Source organism: Syngnathus scovelli, chromosome 2, assembly GCF_024217435.2.
Source record: "Syngnathus scovelli strain Florida chromosome 2, RoL_Ssco_1.2, whole genome shotgun sequence".
Lineage (NCBI taxonomy): Eukaryota > Metazoa > Chordata > Actinopteri > Syngnathiformes > Syngnathidae > Syngnathus > Syngnathus scovelli.
Genome location: NC_090848.1, coordinates 242,501 through 267,799, shown reverse-complemented (window position 1 = coordinate 267,799; position 25,299 = coordinate 242,501). Strand labels below are relative to the sequence as shown.

Below are 25,299 nucleotides of genomic sequence, written 5' to 3'. Positions count from 1 at the left end.
AAGCAAGCGCGTCTGCCATGTGTGTGGCCCTCCCTGGCTCCCTCCCTGGCTCCCTCCCTGGCTCCCTCCCTGGCTCCCTCCCTGGCTCCCTCCCTGGCTCCCTCCCTGGCTCCCTCCCTGGCTCCCTCCCTGGCTCCCACCCTGGCTCCCTCCCTGGCTCCCTCCCTGGCTCCCTCCCTGGCTCCCTCCCTGGCTCCCACCCTGGCTCCCTCCCTGGCTCCCTCCCTGGCTCCCTCCCTGGCTCCCTCCCTGGCTCCCTCCCTGACTCCCTCCCTGACTCCCTCCCTGACTCGCTCCCTAGCATTGGTGACGAACTTGCCGAGTGAGCCTTAACACTTCAATTCAGTCTCATCTGCCTTTTATCTTGATGCTGCTATTTGATCACAATTCCATGGCTTCAGTTGACTCAATTCAAAAGGTGACTTTGATATATTGACTCACCATTTTTGTGTTCAGGCCAGGAGGTCAGGAACCAGGTCACGGATGGTTGATGGCTTGATAGTATCCACACCATACTGACAATTCCATCTTGAAATGATTGCAAAAATGTCAAAATAATGCTTGGGGGGAAAAAAAACGAATCCAGTGAGAGTCCACATGCACACCTGCCAACATGGAGTCGGCCATCTTGCTTGTAACCTTTGCAGTGCACACCTTAGTACAGTAGCCACCGTTGACCAGTAGGGGGACCCTAAAAGAAAATGACACCTCAACAAGTGAACTGAAGTACATTCTATATTTATTCATCTCAATTATAACAATCAGTGCTTTTGATTTCCTCCACCAATAATGAAATTGAAACTAGCTTTGTAGCATATTTACATTTGTTTTCATACTGATGTTCATTAATGCGCATTGGACCTATTCAAATCAATAAATAGAAAGATAAATACATAAGTCAATGAATAAAAGTTCTCACAACCCCAGAAATTTTTTTAGGGTGTGTAAAACTGTATTTGTGAATACAATATCAAGTTTGTGAAATGTATAAAATGTATTTATTTATTTCTACATGTGCAAGGAACTTTATTTCCTTTATGACAACTGGAAGTTTCTTGACCTCGACAGTACACCACATCAAATCATTTTCATTTGAGAAAGATGAAATGTTATCTTCATGGTAACCTTAATTTAAAAATGGAACACCAAACTGAGGCTCACTCATTACACACCACCCCATGTGCACCAAATTGATGGAATAATTCAAAGTCATGTACTGGTGCCATGACACATTTTGATAGCCGACCACACCGCATGTGGAAATGTTTCCCTCCGACCGAGTGTCTGACTTTTTCTTCTATCGTCTGAAGAGCCGCGCAAAAAAAAAAGGGTCTGTCGCCTGTCGAAGGAACAATGGCCGAGCAGCCGCGTTGCAGTCCGATGCCGCCCTTGCCGAGCTCCCCAGTCAGCAGTTGCTACAAGATAAAAGGCTTGGGGACAGTTTGCTTGCAAATGCTGATGAGTGGAAACATGAACGTGATTGGAAATACCACACGATGCCTTCGAGTGACTACGTGAACTTTGTTTTATTCTTCCAGCTGTCAGGCTCTGCTACTTGGGCAAGGCGAAGAACGTGCCAGAGACAACGGTGTGTTTACCCATCGGGCGGGCGGGCGGGCGGCTCTGCCACTCAACCGGGCTTTGACTTTATTGCGACTCGACAAGTGTCACAGATGGCCTGGCCCGGCCCGGCCCGCTGGCCCGGCTTCTTTTTTGGGTGACAGCTGCTGAGTCAGCCAGCACACGGGCGGGCGCCGAGCCACTGACTGTGCAAAGGACGCTCAATGGGGCTGCCGTGATTGGCAAGGAGATATCAAGTGCAAAAGCAATTTTCAGGAGCTGTAGGGAATATAATGAGGTCAAGTCAACTTATTTCTTTCCCCACGTTCACTTTTCATTCAGTCTGCTCGTCAACGTGTTTGCCGGCCGGGACATAAAGGATCGCGCCAAGGCGAGTGCCGACTTGCCCGCCGCCGCCGCCGGACGTCCGGCCGGCCGGCCTGCGCTCAGGGTGAGGCCGCACGTGCAGCTGTTTCCGCTTGGTGTGTCAGCAACCAAAATATTTCATTGAAAATGAATTAAGCTTATTGATTCGTTAAGAAAGCGACAATGATTAGTCGATACATCAAATAATATATATATATATATGTAAAGAGCCATAAATATGAGTAGATTTACCTTTAACACAGATGTCTCACTCATTTGATGAGTGAGCTCAGCCAGCAACCACTTCATAAAAGTAGCTGAATCTTGATTGCATTCCCAGTGGCAAGCAGCCTTCCATATTTCAAAAGCAAAAAAAAAAAAAAATGTTGCTCATGTGTGGCTAACTTTGAATAGCCTCCGTTGCTTCTCTGTCCAGCAGCGAGAGCAGAGTCAACACCACTGGCGGGATGTTTTCCATTGTGCCATCGCAAAGATGCATCTGAGTCATGAGCTTTATTGACCAATGGTGGCTGCAAGAAGCATCAATTGAGCCGTCCGTTCCTTTGCTTTACAGCTGATGTGCTCCACAGGTGTGCTGCAGATGATGGAATGTGTGTGTGGGGGGGGGGGGGCGTTAAGTGCAAACGTCAAGCAGCTTGATTACAAATGAGGGGGTGGCGACACCGTGGGTAGCCCAAGATTTTAGAGCGGGGCCGATAACTGCAAAAAAGGTGATTATACAAATCTGGCGGCTATTCAAGGCCCGAAACTTTCTTGACACGACACGCACACGCTTTTCCACACCTCCGCCGGCCGCGTGCGCTGGCTCACCTGTTGCGCCTCTGAACGCAACAATGCAGATCCGACTTGGAAGGGCAAGCGGAACGTTTGCAGACTTACATTGTTCACACGTAATGACTTTGGATGGATTTTGCCACAAAGAGGAACACGGGGCCTATTGATTAGGATGAATTTAACACTTCAACATTTTGGTGTACTTTTAAAGGCTCATTGGTTTTCATTGAGTGTTTTAGTCACACAGAGCCCAAATCTATATTTGTCTCAGACCAGCTGATTTTTATACTAAGAGCAAGAAAGACGGCAAGTTGATAATTGTGCTATAGGGAAAAAAATAAATGATGACATTTTGGACACTGTTTTTGCTTGAATTTTATAGCCATTGTGCTGCTCCTTCTGATGTGCATGACTTGGCCACCAGGGGGGCTCATACGCTTCAATTACAGGAGTTGCTTTTGAAGAGGATAAACACTATATGCCTATGAGAGTTGTAATATTGTCTGTCTACATGTGCTTCTGCACCGTTTGTGCTCAAATAGCCATTGATTAAAGAGGGAGTCAAGCCCCCTTTTTCTTTTTTTTTTTGGAACAATATGTTCTATGCAACCCCCACTAGTCTAATCACAGCATTCAGATGAGTATGACATTTGTGGAATATGAATAAAGCAGCAAAATGTACCCATCCACTTGCTGCTGACTGAAAATGACATCACAGTTGCTCAAGGCTCGGGAAAAAAAAACCAATCATGGCTCAGTTTGCAAACATCACATGATCAAAGTGAGATGTCGCGACCTGGACCCTGAGCAACTGCAATGTCATTTTCAGTCAGCGGCATGTGGCAAAAAGGTTGACTTTGAAGGGCTTTTGACCCCACCACACCGAAGCTATTCATTAGCCCATTTTGCATGGAGTCTTGACCCTTAGCCAGATGCCTAAAATGAAAGAAAGAAAAAAAAAAAGCCGTATTTAAAAAGCGCACAAATTTTCCGGTCCAATTCAAAACCCAAGTTGGAGAAGGAAAAGCCCCAAAGCAAGTGCTGTTGGGAAAGGAGAGGCTTTATTCTAGGCAGCTGCCAAAGATTTTAAACAAGCTGGATTTAACAACACCATTTTCTCCTTCCTACAAGCCCACTTTTTTTTTTTAACGGCCACGTTTCTTCCACATTAAATAAATGCCCCTTCCGATCCTTAACGGCAGTTTCTGGGCTTTTATTTTTAGGGGGGGGGGGGGGGGTGGACTTTTCCTTCTAAACAAGCGACTGGAGATTCAGGTAGTGTAACGGTCACTTGTGTCAATCAAGTTACTATATGGCCAAACAGTACGCAGAACAGGGGGAAAATCATTGCAAAGGGAGCCACTGTTGGAGCACTAATATTACTGCTGAGTGGCAGCAGAAAGAAAGGCTCGCTCGCTCACTCGCTCGCTCGCTAACTCACTCACTCACTCACTCGCTCGCTCGCTCGCTCGCTCACTCACTCGCTCACTCACTCACTCACTCACTCACTCACTCACTCACTCACTCAGACTATAAAACATCTCCACAGAATTGCGCTCCCCTCGGAGCGGAATGCACTCCTCGGGGAGCAATCGCTCTTGGGTATCTTCGGCATCCTTCAAGACGGGCATTTTCCATCGCCCGTCAACATCAGAGGTGTTCTTCTCTCCTCCTGACAATAATTCTGAAGCTTCAGCAGTCGGAGCATCAAGTGATCACACATGCACAACATTGATTTCCTATCCGTGTTGAGATTTACAGTCCTACTTGTGGCGTCGGTGAATCAGAAGATGTGACGTGTACATATTTCTCTCTTTGCTTCTCCCTTGCGAAATGGACATTTGTGGAACTGATGTAAAGCTGTAAAAAAAGGTGCTAATAATAAAATACACAAAGCTAAACAGGAAGAGCAATTACAAAATACAAAAAAACAACAACATTCTGGGGAAACACAATGGATTATTGTCAAGCCGCAAAATATCAGTTGGACCGCAAATCGCCTTCCACACGCAGACTAAGACTTTTGACATTTGACTGGGGCTTCTCTCTCTTTCTCTCAAGTTGTGCTGCGGCAGTGCCATGCCACACAGCATCATCATACCTTTGAACCTTTATCTCACGTCACTCCCTCCCTCCCTCCCTCCCTCCCTCCCTCCCTCCCTCTTTTTCCTCCTAACACGCACGCACGCACGCACGCTTCCTGTGAAGACCTCATTATCCCTTATCTGCTTTCCTTTTTCTCTCAGCGATCCCTCCTTGCCTTTTGCGGCCTAATCTTCCTCTTTGTCCTGCCTTTCTGCATTCTCACCCGCCCGCCACCTTTTTATAACCTCAAAGTTGGCAGTGTGCCCATCACCTGTGCTCGAGCCACCAAATACTAAATTCACCCTCTCGCAGGTTTTCCGTAAAATGGTAACAATTTGTTGAGAAATGTTGCAATTCCGTTTATTTTTGTGCCGTATCTCATGGTCCCCCCCCCCCCCCTCACACACACACACACACACACACACACACTTTTTTTGGATGAGTAAAGACCGTCGCTGTGTCAACGCCGTCATCTTGGTCGCTGCAGCTCTACTGAATGAAACCAGAGCGAACAGCATCCACTCCAGCTCTTTCACTCAATAGAGAGAGATGGAATCAGAAAGAAAACCCACCCTCAATACATAGCAGCATACAGCAACACATGAACTGAAATGTGCCACTTTTGAATTTCTTTACAAGCAATAGATCCTCACTTGGGTCCAAAAAGTCAATAAACTTGGCAACAAAGACATATGGACGCATTGGGCAGCAGAATTGCAGCCAAGTGACGATGATCATTGGGACTTTAACTTGGAACTTAAAGTTGCTCCGTCTGTACAGATATCTATCTATCTATCTATCTATCTATCTATCTATCTATCTATCTATCTATCTATCTATCTATCTATCTATCTATCTATCTATCTATCTATCTATCTATCTATCCATCCATCCATCCATCCATCCATCCATCCATCCATCCATCCATCCATCCATCCATCCATCCATCCATCCATCCATCGTCCTTCAGCCAGCCAGCCAATCCGATTACACCATCAACCAATCCGATTACACCAATGTCGTGGGCCTGCATTTAAGAAGTCGGAGGGGCTTGGAAAATGAGAAAGGCCGAACCGTGCGGAACAAGTACAAAGCAGCTTTTGATTGGCAGAGGGAGGGAAACAATGTTTCAGCTTCATTCAAGCTTTACCTGGCATTTGACTTGTCATGTCATTGGTGTATTGCTTTGCAGCTATTCAAGGAAGCGAGCGTGGCGCCATTCCAGGAATGCCCCGAAACGCCTCCGAGGCTCCTTCGAATTAGTAGCAAAAGCGTAGCGAGCATTGGCTACAAGCTGATCATTAAAGATTCCAGCCGAGGTCTTAAATGCACGCACGCACGCGCACACACGCGCACACACACACACATCAGTTTTTCAAATGAAGACTCACCACAGCCCCGGATGCTCGCTCAATAAGCATCGAGGCAAAATACACTTTGACTCGCTGCTGACGCTCATGAGTCGTCACGTTGACGTCAATGATTTCTGGGACTAGATTGCCCTCTACAGGTAAAAAGAAAAACTGCATGGGGGTTATAAAAAGAAAGCGCCTAAACTTTAGGCCCTAAAGTGCTTGCTGCATAAATTCATTCCTTCCGTGTCCCTTTTCCTTTTCTTTTTTTTAACTTATACATGAAGTAGATGCATAAGTATATTTTTTCACCATGCGTTTTCAAGCTAAGAGTGCCAGCATTCGACATGACTTTGAAAAGAGCATGTGCAACGGTTAATTTATACAGCGAAGTCAATGCATATTCGGTCAGGTATGTTGATTATGCAAAATAAAACATCCGGTTCCATTCGTTTATAATCATGCGAGTCCCTGTTTTGTCTTTTCGTTCTCTGACACGCATTGCTCCCCGCAGTGTACACGTTTTTATGGTTGACATTTTCGGTGTCGTACAAAAGAAATTGGCACGCTCCTTTTCTTTTCTAGTGGCTTTTCTGCACTTGGGAAAAGTCAAGAAAAAGCATCCCGCGGGCAATCTATGCCGGAACATGTTCCGGAAGGCAAGTCAATGATCGGACTGACAGCCAAGTCAATCTCATCATCGCACGTTATTAACACTGCGCCATGCTCCGTCAGAGGCTTCCATGCAGTCTCAGATCGATGCTCAGCCCTACAGGCAGCGGCGGCGGCGGCGGCAGCAGCAGCACTTGAAGCCCCTAGATTAGAACTAAAAGTATGGAAAGCAATTCGATCAAACGAGTCCATACACACCGAGTCCATAGAATTATGCGGCCTTGTCTAGGTTGTGCACATCCCGTGGATATTGTGGGGGGGGGGGATACATCTTTGAAGGAAATGCTCTATTCGTCAAATATCATACATAACTCTCTGGAGCTGAGCCGTACGTACCACATTCAATGGAATCCCACTCAATGGTCCACTTTAAAACTCCAATCGTCCTTGAATGTTATCGCCGTGGGATGCGTATCGAAAGATCGCATTTCAAATATTATACATATATAATTCTGTTAGACCATGAGTTGAATTATTTTCACTCAATGTTTTGATCATTTTTTGTCTTTTTAACACGAGATACGTCCACCAAACAACCATTCAACGTGACTGCAGCCGTGTTCATTATGTTTAATGTCAGTAAAAACAGATGGGACATTTGTATCGTAAACATGTACATTTTGGTGTGTAAAAACACAGTTTTGCGGCGTCCGACTCTGAAAAGAGCATCCTTGTCCATGTTTGGCGCCGCGCCGCGCCGCACTTCCCCTGCTCCCGCCCGGGCAGCTCTTTTCTTTTCTTTTCTTTTCCCAGACATGCTGTTTACACTCCGCTTACTTGGGACAAAAAGCACAAGAGGAGAGTCGTGATTCGGGTTGTCCCCGATGGGTAAAAGGAGGTTAAAAGACCACATCGCAGGTGTCACTGTTAGGCTGTGGCTTATTTGCCACAGGCGGGAGTGGCTTCTTGTAAAACTCTGCGAAGCGGAAGAGACAATTTGGCCAAGTTATTAATTACGCAGCCATTCATTACGCAGAAATAAATCCATGCGTGGGTGGCTCAAAGCAAACACAGAATGGGATCAGAGGGTGAATTCAAGGATGCCCAACGCAAACAGACAGAAAGATGAACGCAAAGATCAACAAGACAAGACGTTGGAGATGATCAAGGTGGACACGCCGTCCAGTGAAAGCATGGCTTCAGTGTTTCCTCTGCAGTGCCAAATTGAAATGTTGCCTCGAATCGCAACAACGTCCCTCCAATTATTACTCTGAAGAGAAAACACTTCTCGGCGTTACTGAACGAGAACTCAAACCGTTGTTTGCAAGCATGAGATCGGATGGAAGTTGTTCAAGAATGAAATGAAAGGATGATTTTGATTCTCGACACGGCTGTTTTTACCGGAAGCTTTTGAGTCCCTCAGAGGCTCTAGTTTGGGCAGCCTAGAAACTTTAGGTGACGCCCATCCAACTATAATTAAAAAAAAAAAAAGGCAGTGGAACATTGCAAGATTTATCAGGCAAACATCAGTACGTTGGTGTTCTGTGATACCTCATCAGGTGTGCTGTGATGATTTATTTACTACATATAATGGAGACAGACAACAATTCAACGCTCGTCCACTAGATAGCGGAAGGTACAATTAACTTGAGTGTGTAAATGTTGCTCTTCACACAAGTGAATATCTTTAATAAATGGGCTCAGATTTCAGATAGGCCTGGTATACCCATGTGAGTAGGTTACAAAGACAACACCATTGCTTTGGAAAAATGTGCACTCACCACCATTGCTTTGGAAAAATGTGCACTCCATCCATCCATCCATCCATCCATCCATCCATCCATCCATCCATCCATCCATCCATCCATCCATCCATCCATCCATCCATCCATCCATCCATCCATCCATCCATCCATCCATCCATCCATCCATCCATCCATCCATCCATCCATCCATCCATCCATCCATCCATCCATCCATCCATCCATCCATCCATCCATCCATCCATCCATCCATCCATCCATCCATCCATCCATCCAATATATGGTATTCATATTCTTCTCCCCATAAGTGCCAAAAGTATTCATCAGTAATAAAGAAGCCTAACCTGGAAGTGGTGGAGGTGTGGCTCGCTCTCCTTGCCCCTCCTCGGTGGAATTGAGTGGGTCCACGCGGTGCTTCCTCTTCAAGTGAAATTTTCTCCCCTTTTTCTTGCTTTGCTCAGTGGCTGTGCCTGTGACAACATGTGGCTGGCGCAAATCATTCAACAAAAAATGCTTCTTTTCGTTTCTTTTGGAACCACATGTCTGTCTGCCTGCCTGCCTGCCTGCCTGCCTGCCTGCCTGCCTGTCTGTCTGTCTGTCTGTCTGTCTGTCTGTCGGCTTGTGTGGATCAAAAGTGAGATTCGACGAAACTCGCCAGACCTTTATTATTTCAAAAGGTGGCGCCAGGTCCGTCCCAATGAACTTACTTGAGCTGGAATCATCCGGAGTTTGTCTGGCATTGTCCGTCTCTTGGCGATCCTCTTCCTCGTAGTCGGCGGCCGCCTTCGGACTCTCCTGTAGCCGCCGCCTCTTATCTGCTTTATCGCCGCTCTGAATACAATTTTGAATGCAAGAGAAATTGGTCACCTCGCACCCGGTTTTCACATATTGTGGGTGTGTGTGTGTGTGTGTGGCCTTTTCGCACCTCGCAGCAGATGACATTTTCAATAGGCTGGAATGGGTCGGCCATGTTTTCTTCATCGGGTTGGTCTTGGCAGATCTGCTTGCCCTCCTGTTCTGCCTCCTCCCTCTCTTGCCGCTCCCTGGGAGGGGGGGAATGTATTAACCTTTGGCATCTTCATACATTCATACATCTTTGTTAAAAGAAAATAATTTACTGGGGTCAAATGTGTTTACCCTCAGTGATGGAGGAAAAAAAAGTCATTACTTTTGGGTTGTAGACAACAAGGACAGTAATTGTGTTCCATTCTACGATGCGTCTTGCCGCGGCTGCCCGCTCGTTCGCTCGCTCGCCCGCCCGCTCACCTCTCTTCTCTTATCCGCCGCACTCGTTCTGCCCTTTCTTTCTTATCCTGCTCTTCCTGAGCTCGTTGCTCCGCTGTGTCTTTCTGCACACGCTCGGTAATGGTCTCGTAATCTTTGGCAATGTTGTTGAGCAGCCAGCCCAAACCCCTTTTGATGGATTTGTCAACCTTCTTGCCGTAACCCAGCACGGCAGAGCACGGCTCCTGGAAAAGGTTTTTTCATTAGCGCCGACTAGCCGACCGGCCGGCAGGCAGGCAGGCAGGCAGGCAGGCAGGCAGGCAGGGGCTTAAGAAAAGCAAGCAAAAGTCATGTCCCTCAGCAGGCGCAGGAACACTTACGATCTGACAGAGACACTTGTTCTCGTTGACAAGCTTCTCTAAGGACAGGTTCTCGATGATGTCTGCTTCCGCCAGCGCGCCTTCCTGATCCTGTTTGTTGGCAAGTCTGCAATGCAGATACAAGTCACAATGATTTAAATCATCATTCGTTCTTTGGTAGAAAACACAGAAATATCAGGTCAAATTGAAATCTTTGACACACTATATTTATGTGATCGGCATTGAATTGAAATTGATTGCACAGCCTTAAGGAAGAACATCAGAACATTTGAGCAAATGAGAAACGAGGAGGCATCAACGCTCTGCCACTGGCCATATGATAGAATGATCAATCATATGAGAATGAAGTGCTTGAAAGTACTTTGACCTCGATTTGAGGCAAAAAAAAAAAAAGACTTGAATCAAGGATGATTTAAAAAAAAAAAAAAAAAAAAAAAAAGGACCCAATGATTGTCACTCACACCTATCTGGGTGTGGTGAAATTTGTCTCTGCATTTAACCCATCCCCGAAGGGAGCAGTGAGCAGCAGCGGTGCTGCACCCGGGAATCATTTGGTGATCTAATCCCCCAATTCCAACCTTTAATGCGGAGTGCCAAGCAGGGAAGCAATGGCTCCCATTTTTATAGTCTTTGGTATGACCCGGCCGGCCGGGGTTTGAACCCGCAACCTTTGAACCCACAACCTTCCAGTCTCAGGGCGGACACTCTACCACTAGGCCACTTAAGCGTACAACTTGGAAAGACTTTGATTCCACTCACACGAGCACAGGTTTCCCAGCAATGCGCGGGTGCTGCAGAACCTCCGCCATGGTCTCACGCGTCTCCTGAATCCGCTGCACATCGCTGGAGTCCACCACAAAGACCACGCCGTGCGACTCCGAGTAGTAATTCTTCCATATGCCGCGGATCCTCTTCCCGCCGCCCAGGTCGAAGATGGTGACCTCAAACTTCCCCTGCTTCAAGTCCACCTTGGAAAAGCCTACAGTGGGAGCGACATCCTGGGGATTGTCTGAAAAGCAAAATCAAAGGTGAGCAAAGACAAATGTGTGAAAAGAAATTTAAAAAAAAACAACAAAAAAAAAACATTCAGGTCCACACCTCCTTGGATTCCTCGGACTGTGGCGGTCTTTCCTGCGTTGTCCAGTCCGACCATCACCAGAGTCACTTTTCTGCAATCGGAAGGAATTAAAGGATGAATATTACATCAGTCAGTCTCGAATTTTATGCGCTCATTAAGTGACAAAGATCAACAGTGGATAGGCGACAAAGGTTTCGCAGGGTCGCCTCCGAGGTGTCGATCGTAATCACAGACTCGACGGGCATTTGTCACCTTTCTTCATACTTAACTTTGACACTTGAGTGGAATGGACATCAAGCGCTTAATGGAAGTTTCATGGAAAGGCCATCCATGTTATGAACGCCCGCCCACCTTCACGATATGCGTCGCAACCCCTCGCGCTAAGGTGTCAAAGGAGGGAGGGAGGGAGGGAGCTTCCCCGACTGTGGGATTAGATGAGGATTTCGGACTAAATCCACAGGCTCGCTCAAGTCACGTGGACCACGTGGGTTCCGCAAGGCACCTCCTTTATCCTTACATTGGGATTCTCTATGACTGTGTACGCCACTTTTCGGATGAACAAGTACAGTGCAGACATGCGTACAAATGAGAGTCAATTATAATACAGTGACAAATCCTTGCCTGCCTGTAACACAAGGCATCTGAATCTGAAGTCTGATAATGTGTCAAAAAGTGCATATAGTAATTGGGATAAAATATATATATATATATATATATATATATATATATAAATGTTATATCTGTGTATTTTAATGACAAAATACAGTATCATATAAAAGACTATTTCTTGTGTTACCCCCAAGGACCCTAAGTATATTCCGCAAGGTTACTCAAAAACTATAGCCTCCCTGAAATGACAAATTGACTTCAATTTCACCATTTTTACAAGCTTTTACGTCCATCTCTATAAATTGGACAACCGTTGTGCTGAATCCTGGAATATTTGTTCGCCACAGTTTTCCATAACAACAGGGCCAACGATGTAACATGATGAGGGAGGGAGGGACTTACACACTGAGTCTTTAAAAGTCATGAACAGTCATCATAACGGCAACTTTCTATCATGGTTAAACTCTGGCACAATAAATATTAAATTTACCGGTTGGTGATCATTTCATCTCATTTTGAAAAAGTTGACACGTACAACTGCAAATCAAAGCCCAAAATATGAAATATGTTGATTGTTTTTTGGGGTAAAACGACTTACCTTGCGGGCTCTCGCCAACGTTTCAGCCAGTTACAGCAATTCGCCATGAGGCTAAACATGTCAGGCCAAGTGCGAGCGAGCGAGCGTCTGGAGTCAAGTGGTCATCGAGCTGCCAGCCTCAGGTGAGGAGTGGCACCCACCGCTTTTCCTTTTCAGTCGCGTCGTGTGGCTACCGTTACCCTCACGACATTATGACAGAGAGAGAAGTCCTCAACAGCATGGGCGGCCATTTCGATGCTGAATATCAAGTTGTAACCTAGGTAACTGTGTGAGTCAAGCCAAGCCAAGCGAAGCCAAGACCCCCAAACGTCGAATACATCGCCCAAAACTCCGAGAAGCGTTGAGTGCGGCTGGCTGGCTGGCTGGCTGGCTGGCTCGCTGGCGGGCGGGCGGGCTGGCTAGCGGGCTGGCTGGCGGGCTGGCTGGCTGGCTGGCTGGCTGGCTGGCTGGCTGGCTAGCTGGCTGGCTAGCTGGCTCGCGCGCTTGCAGCTGGCGTTAGTTAGCCGCCGCCGCGGCAGCTTGTTGAAACTCGTTTTTCGTCTCGACGCACGTCTGTTACCTTTTAACAGTTGCTTCCAGAAGCAGTAAGATGTTTACATTGCGAACGAGGCACTTAGCTATTAGCTAGCTAGCTTCCTTCCTTCCTTCCGCTTTGCTGCGCCTTTTCTGTTGCTAGGATGCAGGCAGCCGTGATGACGTCATATTCCCTCGTCAAAAGGAATCGTAAAAGAGCTTTTTAACAGCGCCCCCTGGGCACAACCAATGGAACAGTACCAAAATTCAAGAAATGAATTTGGAATGAAACGTATTACATTTTGGAGTTTTTTTATCTTTTGAATTATTATCTTTATTTACGTGTTTTTAACGGTTTATTTCATGTCAATGATATATTACCATGTTACATTATCGAATATGTTGAGCGCTTGACTTAACATCTTGACACATTTAACTATTTCATTATATATTTGTTGATTTAATTAGGTCGCTCTTGGTCCTCCATAGCAATCTGAAGATGCACGACTATGATATGTAAAATAAATGTTGTATCATCTTTATTGAACTATCAACCACCTTTTTTGAACCACCAGCATCCATTACAATAAAATGAGTAAATAAAAACAATTTCCCCTGAAACCTAGCGGCAATGTGTCGAAAGCATAAAGACCTCATGTAGAATACTCAAAATACTTAAAAATAATTTTTTGGTTGTTGTTTGCATACAAGCGGCATACACATGCACTGTAGCTAGAAATGAAAATTAACATTCAGTCAGCCTGACTAATGATGATTTATGGAAAATCCTTTGAGTGTTCTTTCTTATAACACCTTTCTCAAACATACGCAAATCTCATCCATTTGCAAAAAATAAACCGTTTTCTCCTGTAACAAACAGCTTTCCTTATGCGCAGCATGCAGCTTCCCTTTGTAACAACCAATTTCTTCAAACAAAAAAATGACCCCCATCCCGAGTTTTGGTGTAACAAATGTTAAAATAGCTTGCTTAATTTTCAAAACTCACGTTTACATAAACATAAAAAGGAATCATTACTCCCCCCCCATTTTTGAGACAAATTTAACTCAACACGTCTGTATACATCGTAGCGCTGTAAAACTGAACGAAGCACTGCACTGCACTGCACTGCACTGCAACCATTCACATCTCGTCCGTGGAATCCGAGAAAGACCGCTCCCTCCGCTCACGGCCTGTGACGAAGTTGAGCAAGTCGACAGCGGTTACCACCCCAAAGACCATCTGCTTTAAACTGGGAGAGCCGTCTGTCAAGTCTGAAAAATAGAATAGAACAGATGGGGGGGGGCGAAGAGAGAAAGAAAAAAGAAAAAAAAAATCAACTACAGGACTCAGATATTGATATCACCGACCGAGCCTTTTGTATTTCCAAATAGTCAGATGAAGTCTGAATTGCCTCTTGTCGTCATGGTAACAAATGCCGCGAGCCTGTTGGGATATTGCAACAACTTACACTGGATCTGCTCATGAACCACCAAGGCAAAGTGATCTATTTCCAGAATTCGGGACAACTTTCCCAAGTTATCCAACAGGCGGATCTGAAATGATGAGGCAAGGTGACAATGAAAGAAATTAGCTATTAAAAACAATATGATATTAGTCCAAATTAAACCTGCGAGGAGTCCTCCTAATTTAATACGGAGTCAAACCTGTTTGAACTGCTTGTAGAGCACTTTGTTAACCGGGTCCGACAGCTTGATCTTCCCCGCAAGAATAGAAGCCAGCATGTTTCCCAAAGTCACCATGCCCAGGATGACCCTACGTACGCAAACACACAATGAAGCCTTTCGCGTCGGGGGCGGCGGCGGCTAACGTTTAGACGCTCCGAGGTCACGCACGCACGCACCCCGACTCATCCACAACAGGGGCCTGGTCAAAGCCCTTCTCTTTGAGGATCTTGATCGTCCTCTGGCAGCTGACAGTCGGCAAGACGGTGAGAGGTGCGCACAGGTTCAAATTTTGCACGTTTAAGTTCCACCACCTGAGCGAGAAGAGACAGTACTTCCTGTTAATGAATGTTCTGCACGCATTGCCATCATTTTCAACATACCAAGGGTTTTTCACCATCAGCTCCTTCTCGCTCAAGAAGCCCTTCTGCACCATCCATTTGTCACTCAGGAATTTGGACCTTCGAGAAGACATTTTTACAGCCATGAATCCACACTTAATCAGTGCTGGTTGGATTCATCGGTGGGGAATCGTACGGGTAAGTATAGAAACGATGCCGGAAGACGTAGCCGTCCGTCCATTTACCAATCACAGGATCAACACATGGGCTGGATTTGCACTGCTTTAATCCATTGAAGCCAGGAGCGCATTACCGCATTTCAACCAATAGAGGTGGGGGCGCTGTTGCGCATTTCGACCTTTCAAGCCAATAAAGCGGATGCGTCTTTTTGGTTTTCTTTCGACTATTTCTCCATCTCAGAGCCAATCCAATTCAGCGGATGCGTCTTTTTGGTTTTCTTCGGGCTAATCCTCGATCTCATCGAGATCGGGATTTGTGGCTGCTGCAAATATGCTTGCGGCCAACGGGGAAAAGAAGATTTTGAAGGCATCGAGTCGGAACGGAGGAAGGAATCTTTGACGTCTATAGCCGTCAACGGCGGTGAATGGGTTCATGGTTCAGTAAGGACAAAAATTGCCCAGAGTGGACAGTGGCTACATGTGGTGAATTTGCAACTGCTATCCAAAACCCACAGCCTTTGTCTTTTTTTCCAAGCAGCAGACCAAAGCAAGTACTGGCCTGCCTCATCGCGTCGCCAAGCCTTACATGTAATTTCGGACGGAGTCCGGAAGGATGACCACGCAGCGTTGTCCTTCTTTCAACTCTTGGGCAACATTGACGGCAGCTGCCATGGCGGTGCCGGAGCTCCCCCCTGTTTCATTCCGTCGCGAGATAAGACAGCGTGGCGCTTGGAATAGTTACTGGAGGACGTTTTTCCGCTTGGAAGCACTTACCGCACAGCAAGCCCTCCTCCCTGATCAACTTTCGAGACATATTGAAGGACTCCTCGTCATTGGACTTGTACCAGGTGTCAATAACCTGACGATAGCGAACATCGATTGCAAATCAGCACGCGCGCAGGCAGGCAGCCACGCACGCAGGCAGCCACGCACGCAGGCAGCCACGCGGGAAGTCAAGTAAAGAGCGCTGCAACTCACCGATCTGTCCAGGACTGTCGGAATAAAGTCATAGCCGATGCCCTCCACCTCGTACTGGGTCTTGTCCGTCTTGTTCAGTTCTTCCGGCTCTGCCAGGCAAGAGCCTACTGGGTCGACACCAACAATCTGTCGAGAGAATTGCAAAACGTCAAGGCAAACTTCAGTCCAGGTGATTGATTGCTGGTGGCTGTTCAAGCCACCATTTACAAAAGATTCCATTGGTATTTGTTCAGCGGAACCTATTTGCTCGTCCCACTTTTTGTGCTCTTTTCCAGACTCCCTCCCTAAGGTGCCAAGAGATGACGACAAAGCTCTGGCAACTAGCCGCTAGTGATCCATTTGAGTGGAGCAGTTTGAGATCCTCCCAGAAGCCAAGTGGAGAAGGAAGTCGGTGCTCGTCAACTTACCTTGATGTCGGGGCAAGCATCCTTGAGTTTCCGGGCTAAGCCTGTAATGGTTCCTCCGGTGCCGGCTCCGGCCACCAGCATGTCTATTTTACCTGTCGAGGGGGAAAAAAAAAAAAAAGAAAAAAGAACCTCTCAAACACGGGATCCCAACACGCCGCCATTTGCGTCGCATACCGACCGTCGCACTGCTCCAGGATTTCTTCCGCCGTGGTGTCGTAGTGAGCCAGAGGGTTGCTCGGGTTGCGGTACTGATCCAGGATGTGGGAATTGGGGATTTCGTTCTTCAGGCGCCAGGCAACCCCCACGTGGGATTCCGGGGAGTCAAAGCGAGCGCTGGTAGGCGTGCGGACGATCTCGGCTCCAAGCGCTCTCAGGACATCCACCTGTGTAGAGAAATGTTTTGGTTTGGTTTGTTTTGTTTTGTTTTTTTGGGGGGGAGGAATGAACGTTCACAAACGGGTGTGCGGAGGAAATGGCGGCGAGGTCACGGCAAAGGCACCTTCTCCATGCTCATTTTCTCCGGCATGACGATGATGCAGCGGTAGCCTTTCACAGCCGCGGCCAGAGCCAATCCGATACCTCAACAGGAGCAAAGGGCATTTACGAGGCGAATTTTCCGTTTCCAGCCCAGTTCTTGTTATGGCAACACACGACGCACTGACTGGCCAATACAAACATGCGCGGCGTGCGCTCGCTCAATTACCGGTGTTGCCAGAGGTGGGCTCAATAATGGTGTCTCCCGGTTGGAGGACCCCCTCTCTCTCGGCGTCCTCCACCATTCGCAGACTGATCCTGTCTTTGACGCTGCCGCCGGCGTTGAAGAACTCGCACTTGGCCACTACGCAAACATCAGCACATCAAGCAAGTTCTAACGTTAGAAATATACAGTTGGATAGGAGTGATTATGTTTTTTCATGCGTCTGGATTCAACAAATTCATCATTCCATCCATGCACACTAACACTATAGGAATGCAGATAGAATTATAAAGCGATTTTTATTTTCCCACCTTCACTTTTTTTGCAACTCTACATTTTGGCCTAGAAATAGCGTTGGCATGTTCTCTTTTGTTCATCATTGTAGCGTAGCTTAGCTAAAGCTCGAAAATGCCATCAAAAACGCTTTATGACAAGCTACAATTTATTAACATTAATTAATTTGTTAACATTCATTTATTAACTAATTTATTATTAGTTTAAGTTTCCATTTATCCAACTGAGAATGCGTGTCGTTCATTTCGGTTGACAAGATGCATCCATGATGTCGAAACTTGTCCATTTGGAATGATGTGGTTAGAACTTCATCCTTCTTTGTACCTCACTTATCAACGAGCCACTATTTGATATTGATCATTGACTAGTCAGTAAAATTCAGGACTAACAGTGTCAAACACCTCGCCATTGCAGACGCATTCTTGACATGAGCACGGAAACTCACAAATTTCACATTTGAGTCCAAAAGCTTTTGGGATTTTGTTGAGCCGCACCATAGGAGTGTCACCGATTCGGTGCAAAATGTTGGGAAGAATTCTCGGCGTGGGCGTTCTGTCAGGAGAAAAATCATAAAAACAAGCAAGCTTGTCAGCAAAAAAATCAATCAATCAATCAATCAATCAATCAATCAATCAATCAATCAATCAATCAATCAATCAATTTATTAATTTCCCCCCCCCCCCCCATGCGAATTTTCTGTTGACAAACACTACAAGCTTTGGCCAAAGTGAAACAAAAGTCTCACCGTTTGATTTGAGGATGAGGGGATTCCGTCTCCGAGATCCCCAACCTCCACGTGCAGCGGCTCGGCAGGTCCGGACGGATCCATTTCCTCTGAGCGCTGGGCTCGCTATTGTCCCCCAATGCAGGAGCCCCCCCGTCAAGGCTGTTAAGCGACGCCGGTCCCTCACGCTGTTTGACTTCACCGTTGGTTTGGTGAGCTAGCTTGGCAGCGTGGGGGCAGATGGAGCTTTTGACAGGGCTCTCTTTGGACATGGGTACTGATGGCATGGCTTGCTTTGGAAGAACCAAAACAAATATACGTTGGATTGAATTGCCGAAATTGTGCAGAAAAAGCTGACATTTGGAACATCCTATGAAAAAGTTTGAAGAAGGACCTGGACCATGTATTTCTCATTTGAGAGTATTGCGCAATAGTTTGAAAACCCAAAAAGACAGCTGGATAAACAAGTACACTGAAACAATTTTGTAACCATTCCAGGCCGTATCTCGTTACGCCGACAATGACTAAACCCAGGCTCTTTTTATTCTTCAAGGCTGTTGTTTACTTTCTCACCACATATTTGCTTTCTCGACACATTCATTGAATTCGATGGAACACATTGTGGAAAAACAAATTGTCTGCATACAACTTGTTGGGTCTTTCGAGGATCTTCACATGCACCAAATGGGAAGCATTTGCCTATTTCCGCAATTTGGCCAATTTGCTTCATCGCCAGGCGCACGCAGTTTTGACACAACATGCTATTAAGACACATGACACCAGTGTCATATCCTAAGTATTTAGTGACTCATCAGTCACGCTGCCAAACCAAGAACTGAAATAAACAAGCTTATCTTGATCAGGCACTCCCCCATTTTGGTTGAAAACCAAAAACACATACAGGAAATGAATGTTTAAAAAAAAAAAAACACGAATAAAATACTGTGCAGTTGTAATAAAACAAAAAAATCCAGACAGACAGTCTAGATGTAATGAATACTGCTGAATGTTTTACCACCTAAATTCTTATATACAATATTTCCTCAATTGGCAAATGAATGACTCTTTTTATAAATAACATTGTGATTTCATTCTAGGTCGTATTAATGCTCTTAAACATCCTTCCATTTTCACATATAGTTACTTCACCTATAGATAGCATTTGTAGGTTTACATAGCCTGGCCAAATTTGGGACATTTTTCCACTTTCATGTGACTGAGCTGTTTCGATATATGGCAGTTTTGTTTGCATGTTTTAGTTGTGCTAGTCTGAAATGTCTCACAATGTCGTTTGAATCCTTTTCTAGTTTTAAAATGTGTCTTACCTCATCACACGTTTTCTCTTAACCCGTAATGGTACAACTTCTGCAAAAGTAGCTACATTTCTTAGCACCATCCGAACGAACTCTTGGGAACATACTATGTCATTCGCTGCAGGCCGGCCAAGATGCTAATTTCAGTGGCATCGACTAAACAGGGAAACGTGATCTGCTGTGCCACACACAACTAAACTCAGTTCAGACGCGTGCAGATTCAAAAAGGGATCATCTATTTTGTGTGCATGCAGGCATTCGGGCCGCAGTTGGAAATAAGAACTTGTTCTTAATTGTTTGCCTGGTTAAATAAAGATGAAATAACAATACAAGAAAATTCGGTAGCAAATTGATATGATCCTTAGCTTTCCTATGGAGGTCGTGTATTATTGATTCGTGGCATAATCAGCTCTCAAAATGTCAACACATTGTGGGAAAGTTCTTTTTATCGGGGGGGAAGCAAGAAGCAAAAAGCCCCCCACTGTCTGCACCGTCAGCAGAAAGCAAAACGCAGCAAGCCAGCCAGCCAGCCAGACAGACATAACAAAAGGGCTACCTACGTCCGCATGAGCAGCAGAACAGAGAGCCAAAAGACACAACGTGACGAATGAAAACGTGAAACAAGTCCTCGGCCTATTGGTGCGGAAGAGCGCGTCAGCGAAAGATGCTGCGACTGTGGCAATCTTGCATCACTACAAAGCAAAGGCGCAAACAGTCATCTCCTCCATCAAAGGGACAATTCCACACACAGAGAGGATGAAAAGGTCATAAGAGAACATTCTGCTCAAATATCCCTTTACTGCTAAATGATCAGCTCAAACCATGGTTTAAATGCATTTAAAGGACCACGAAGGCGGTGTTGCATCAGCTTGCACGATGGCACAGGTCACGGCGAAAGAGCTTTTATTTAACATGATGACTTTTTCTTAGCCACTGCAGCGTGACGGCTCAATGTTCACTCACCTATTAATTCAAATGTGGTCGCTCCCCAAAAAAACTGAGGAAAAGAGACGGCGCACGGGAGATGATTCTGTGACAATCCTGCGTAGCAAACAATTGGTCGCTTCCGCTTGCAAGCATGCGGACTTGATAGAGGTAAGCATCAGGGCAGGGCCTTCGCTGATTGGCTGCAGTGAGGGCGTCGCGTCAGCTCCACGAATCAGGAGCGTCTGTCGACAGCGGATTGGCTCACGCAGTCCCCGCCCTGCCACGCCCCCTGTGTGCGACGTTTTACGACACTCACGCAGTCCGCGCCGCGCCCCCGGTTTCTGACGCGGGCTAGAAAGTCAGTCATCCACTCTAAAAAAGGTTCAACGCACTTGCCCTTCAGTTAAAAAGTGCCAGCCACGACTGGAGACGTTTTCTAAAAAGTATGCGTATAAACACATGAATTAGGCAGGCATTCCATTTCTTCTTTTTTTACCCCGCTTTGTTATTGTATAAATATGACACTAGGGTCCTATTTTCGTTTGAACCACATGTGCATTTCATTTGGTCTTGCGAAAACGTTCAAATGCACGTGTCAGTTCAATGCGTCAGTAATACGTTGCTGTTCTCTGACAAGCAACTGGGGGGGGGGGGGGGGGGGGGCTTGGAATCGTGGGAAGGACGTCACTTGTCGAAGACAGGTGTTTCTGAACATCTAAAGTGAAAACATATGTTCTACACTACTGACTGGCTCCATGATGATTTAGAGTGAAATATTCTGGCAACATTTTTTCACCACTAAAATATGTAACGCCTCCTTTCCACACACACACACACACGCGCACACACGCGCACACACGCGCACAGCCGATTTGAATTCCCACATGTAGGAATGTCACACGTGCAGCTCTTCTGTCTTGCAGATTTGGAAAGAAAGCAAGTGATAGTTTCTGAAGTAAACAAAGCAGAGTAACAAATCTGTTTTATTGAGAAAGCGAGCAGCTGTTTGTAAAAAAAGGAAATAAAAGAAAAGCACGATGATAGTAAGTCACCAAACGTCGAAATGAGCGTTTTCACTGTGGGGCTTTTGGAGACGGGGTTTTGGTCGAGGTCTTCAGAACCTTCCTGAGCGTTCTCTGTCTCTCGACCGCCGTCTCTCACGGTCCCGCCGCCGGTCCTTCGAACGGGAGCGTCTGTCCCGGGAACGCGAGCGTTGCCTATCGGCGGAGAAAAAGCTAATCGACGAGCACAAGTAGCGAATCAAAGGAAGTGATGCGTCCCGACCTTTTTCGACGACGTCCGTACAACTCTCGCCGAAGTTCCCTTGATATAGGTTTCAGGTGCATGAAGTTGCAGAACCCGCCTCGGGTGCACTCTCTGGAAAACAGTTTGTAGGTCTGATCAAAGCGCATGCTACTAGTAGTCAAGTGCCATTTGCAGAGAAGCACAAACATTTTCAAAGGGAATCGCTCGTCTTTATCGATAATCACCACGGTAGCTGGAGAATGAATAACGTAGTCGACAAAATCGTTCATTAGGAATGAGGCAATTTACAGTGGGGGGGGGGGGACATCTGATCGGGAAATGCTTCAGTGCGCAGCCAAATAACCCAAATCACTCAAAGGGGGGAAAAAAAAAAAGCCAAATGGAGAATTTCTACTTGTGCTGTTTACTTTATTCATCCGTTTTGTTCGTTTTTTCCAGCCGACATGTGACATCAGCAACTTCAAATCAAACTTTACAGACGCATCTGGCTGGAAAGCATGAGGGCTGCTTAAAGACTTTATCACGCGTTGTCCACTTGATGGCACAAGCGAGCTGCTGTCAACCAACCGGATGCAGCACTTGAATGCAATGTCCCACAAATGTATATTTGCTCCAAAATGTCATCTTACATTTGGACAGTTTTGAAATGATGCGGTTGATTTTTTTGCCTCATTATCCCGACTGCGGTTCCTCACCCCATTTCGTATTGGCGGCAGCAAGCTTCCCTGAAGTCAGTGACAGGGGAGAGCTCAGCGTGGACGGGCTGGGCGTTGAACCAGCGGTTGTTCAAGTCCAGGACAGCTTTTTCCGCGTCCTCTTCGCGACGGAACTGCACGCAAAAAAATGTGGGAAGAAGGTGCCGCTTCTTGACGTCAACAATTTAGTACCTTGACGTAGACGTTGCCGACAAGATGGTCGCCCAAGTTGTCGCAAACGTTCATCTCTTCTACTTCCCCGTACTTTTCCTCCATCTCCGTGAAGACCTCCTGCGTAAAAGCAAGTCCAGTTGAAACCGTTCAACCAAGGTCAAATTGCAGCGTGACTTTGATTTGGAATTCTTGGGAGATGGACATATCTGCTGCGGAAGCGTAGCAGTGGAACAAAAGTACAACGTTACAAGCTCCAGTTTGATATCGCTTGAAAATTCAAGTTAAAGGCCTAAGCACTTGCGGACAAAAGGGAAGGATACAAAAAAAGGAGTCACCTCAAAGAACTCGTCATAGTGCTCCTGCATTTCCACATCACTGACGGCGCCTGAGGTGACAAGACGACATTGTCAAAAAAACTCAATTTGGGACATTTAGCATGAAGTACAGCGTGTGCGTGCGTGTGCGTGCGTGTGCGTGCGTGTGCGTGCGCGTGCGTGCGTTTAACATTTAGGAAAACTACAACTTGGCCCGGTTGGCTTCCTCCGGACAGGACAATGATTTCATTACGTACACAACATCACGGTCAAGTTCTTGATGCTCTAGCTACAAACACCAAATGGGGTCAGCGACCCGCTTCTGCGGATCGGACATTGTGTGTGTGCTCAGTGACGGATGGGCGCAAAGCCCATAGCTATGCTCAAACAGATATGCCTTCACACGTGGAGCCTGGATGTTTGATTAGAGTTGCAGTCAAGGTTAATCCAAGGTGAGTTGGCCAGTGGTGGGCCGCTAAAGAGGAATCCAGCCTCAAATCAGTTCATAAGCCAAATAAAAACCCCAAGATGCTTTCTAGTTTGGAGACAGGTTGGGTTTTTTTTTGCACGAGGGAGGGGGGACGGGGATCCTGGGGATGAAGAAGAACTTACAGTGCAAACCATCAGCAGACTTGGGCACAGTTTTCAAGGTTATGAAGGTAAATGTTCAAGGGGGGAAATGTTCTGAAATACAAAACGCAAACTTCTGTGACAAAGAGCAAGGAAAAACGTGGAGCTGGGGAGGGAAAACATGTGATTAGAATCCACAGGAATCGCATTTTGGTCATCTTTGAGGGCTCAAAAAGAGCATTGAATGGCGCAAGTTTAAAAGCGCCTGGTGTCACAGCATGGAAAAACACATTTTTTTCCTGAGTCGAGGTCAGGTTTCTAATCAGAATGCTGATAAAGAGAAACGTGGACATGAATTTTGATGATGCAAAAAAATCCTACACCTGAGTCACGAGTCAGGTTGACTGTGCATTATCAGCGTTAGTGGTGTCTGCTGCGGGCGGGCGTTGCGCCAAGACCTGACGTATTGCCGTTTATGCTCTCGTGTGTTACGCAACATGCAGCTCTTTCGCATACGTGCCATACGTACGGCTGAGTTGTAAGCGACACCTCACGTGTGGCCGTAGCCTTAATAAATCACAGGGAGTGATGGTGGGAAGGGCAGGGCTGGGAAGGGCTGGGAAGGGCAGGGCAGGGCAGGGCAGGGCAGGGCAGGGCAGGGCAGGGCAGGGCAGGGCAGGGGGTACTTACAGCGCGACGCGTCGGCCGTCTGTGCGCTGTTCTGAGGGTTCCGGTAGATGTTTTGTATCAAAATGGTCTGCAGTGGGGCCGATGAAAACAAAAAGCAATTAAAAAGAAAAACAAATGAGCACTGTTGTAGCAGCAATTGTTCAGCAACATCATCCTCACCTGGCTGAAAGTGGGTTTGTTGTGCAATCTCGAGCAGCGATCTCCATGTCTGCAAGCTCCAATTTTAAAATAGAAGGAACAATTGACCCTGGACAGAGTGAAGGACTCAAATGAGCATACTAGGGCTGAAAGTTCAGTGTTGCAATTTTTCTGACAGCTATTTGAATTCAATATCCTTGAAATGAAGTTTCAGTGCACTCTTCACAGTAACAACAACATGAGCTAATACTTTGAAAAGAAAAGAGGCTAAGTTTAGAGCGTTGAATCCTGTTTCATTCATTGAGTTAGCTCAGCTCGGCTCGGCCCGGCCCGGCTCGGCTCGGCTCGGCTCAGCTCAGCTCAGCTCAGCTCGTTCGCTCCTCTTGCTAATATCACCCGTATTGTTGACAAGCCAACACTATCGACTGAGCTAGCGCTCCAGCTTGGGAACTGCACTGGTGCCCCCCGAGTCAATCGTCTTTCTCGCTTTACTAAACATAACAGAGAAGCAAACTTACTTGTCTTTCTCTGTGCCGAAAATGGACGCCAGGTACTCCGCCATTTTCGGCTCGTCGGAAGCGTAGCTCGTACGCCATGACGTCATGGCAAGACGTCATGACGTCAGCAAGAGCAGTTTGCCAATGACACGTAGAACCACATCGGGGCGCTGTTGTGAAAGAAAGACCATGCATAAAGTGTTCAAATATTTGGCGCGTGGGAAAGCGTTGGGGCCGGTTGCGCTTTTTGGCAAGACATGCCTTCCTTCCATTGCTTTGACTCTTTATTGCACTACTTTTCTGTTGTTTCTTTGTTTTATGCTGATATTCGATTGCTTGTTAAAGCTGTCATCAAGTGCAGAAAAGAAAGGAGCGAGCGGGGCAAACAGGGTGGAGATTGATTGATTGATTCAAGAGTTTTTATTGATGTGCAGTGTCATTCCGGCCAAGAGGTTGGTTCCAATCACCTGTGGGAAT

The 25,299-nt window shown here is 46.4% G+C and overlaps 4 protein-coding genes across 15 annotated transcripts in view; all 4 read right to left on the bottom strand.

Moving 5' to 3' along the window:
• Window positions 1-2,619, bottom strand: part of LOC125987921 (neural cell adhesion molecule 2) — a 186,861-nt gene extending 184,242 nt beyond the window's left edge. The window contains exons 1-2 of one of the 7 annotated variants that reach the window (XM_068649927.1): window positions 606-2,619; window positions 442-528 (exon numbers count right to left, since the gene is read on the bottom strand). In XM_068649927.1, the coding sequence (XP_068506028.1) occupies window positions 442-528; window positions 606-747 (229 nt within the window). In that variant the 5' untranslated portion in view covers window positions 748-2,619. Of the gene's footprint in view, window positions 1-441 lie in introns of all 7 variants that reach the window. The other 6 variants (XM_068649921.1, XM_068649922.1, XM_068649925.1 and 3 more) reach the window with 6 other exon arrangements.
• Window positions 2,620-7,557: 4,938 nt separating this feature from the next.
• arl13b (ADP-ribosylation factor-like 13b) lies at window positions 7,558-13,112 on the bottom strand. 5 transcript variants are annotated; one of them, XM_049752605.2, is made up of 10 exons: window positions 12,423-13,112; window positions 11,236-11,306; window positions 10,897-11,146; window positions 10,138-10,243; window positions 9,800-10,002; window positions 9,459-9,576; window positions 9,241-9,364; window positions 8,878-9,003; window positions 8,172-8,240; window positions 7,558-7,746 (listed from the first exon to the last, which is right to left on the bottom strand). In XM_049752605.2, the coding sequence occupies exons 1-10, from the start codon at window positions 12,479-12,481 to the stop codon at window positions 7,670-7,672; spliced, it is 1,203 nt and encodes a 400-aa protein (XP_049608562.1). In that variant the 5' UTR covers window positions 12,482-13,112; the 3' UTR covers window positions 7,558-7,669. The 5 variants fall into 5 exon arrangements, with proteins under 5 accessions (XP_049608562.1, XP_049608564.1, XP_049608561.1 ...); XM_049752607.2 differs by having other exon boundaries at window positions 7,558-7,606; window positions 12,423-13,111; XM_049752604.2 differs by having other exon boundaries at window positions 7,558-8,240.
• A 359-nt stretch (window positions 13,113-13,471) lies between these two features.
• cbsa (cystathionine beta-synthase a) lies at window positions 13,472-20,683 on the bottom strand. Of its 2 annotated transcripts, none has more exons than XM_049752551.1 (15): window positions 20,515-20,683; window positions 18,260-18,531; window positions 17,960-18,066; window positions 17,227-17,361; window positions 17,023-17,102; window positions 16,702-16,906; window positions 16,524-16,615; window positions 16,117-16,242; window positions 15,913-15,997; window positions 15,725-15,830; window positions 15,002-15,079; window positions 14,798-14,932; window positions 14,601-14,709; window positions 14,405-14,489; window positions 13,472-14,207 (listed from the first exon to the last, which is right to left on the bottom strand). In XM_049752551.1, exons 2-15 carry the CDS (start codon window positions 18,523-18,525, stop codon window positions 14,077-14,079), a joined length of 1,740 nt encoding a protein of 579 aa, XP_049608508.1. In that variant the 5' UTR covers window positions 18,526-18,531; window positions 20,515-20,683; the 3' UTR covers window positions 13,472-14,076. The 2 variants fall into 2 exon arrangements, with proteins under 2 accessions (XP_049608508.1, XP_049608509.1); XM_049752552.2 differs by having other exon boundaries at window positions 18,260-18,527; window positions 20,515-20,659.
• Window positions 20,684-21,443: 760 nt separating this feature from the next.
• On the bottom strand, window positions 21,444-24,992 carry LOC125987959 (splicing factor U2AF 35 kDa subunit). Its single transcript, XM_049752636.1, has 8 exons — window positions 24,844-24,992; window positions 24,347-24,434; window positions 24,188-24,254; window positions 22,949-22,998; window positions 22,632-22,730; window positions 22,440-22,573; window positions 21,763-21,855; window positions 21,444-21,695 (listed from the first exon to the last, which is right to left on the bottom strand). The coding sequence occupies exons 1-8, from the start codon at window positions 24,927-24,929 to the stop codon at window positions 21,593-21,595; spliced, it is 720 nt and encodes a 239-aa protein (XP_049608593.1). The 5' UTR covers window positions 24,930-24,992; the 3' UTR covers window positions 21,444-21,592.
• Window positions 24,993-25,299: the final 307 nt, after the last annotated feature.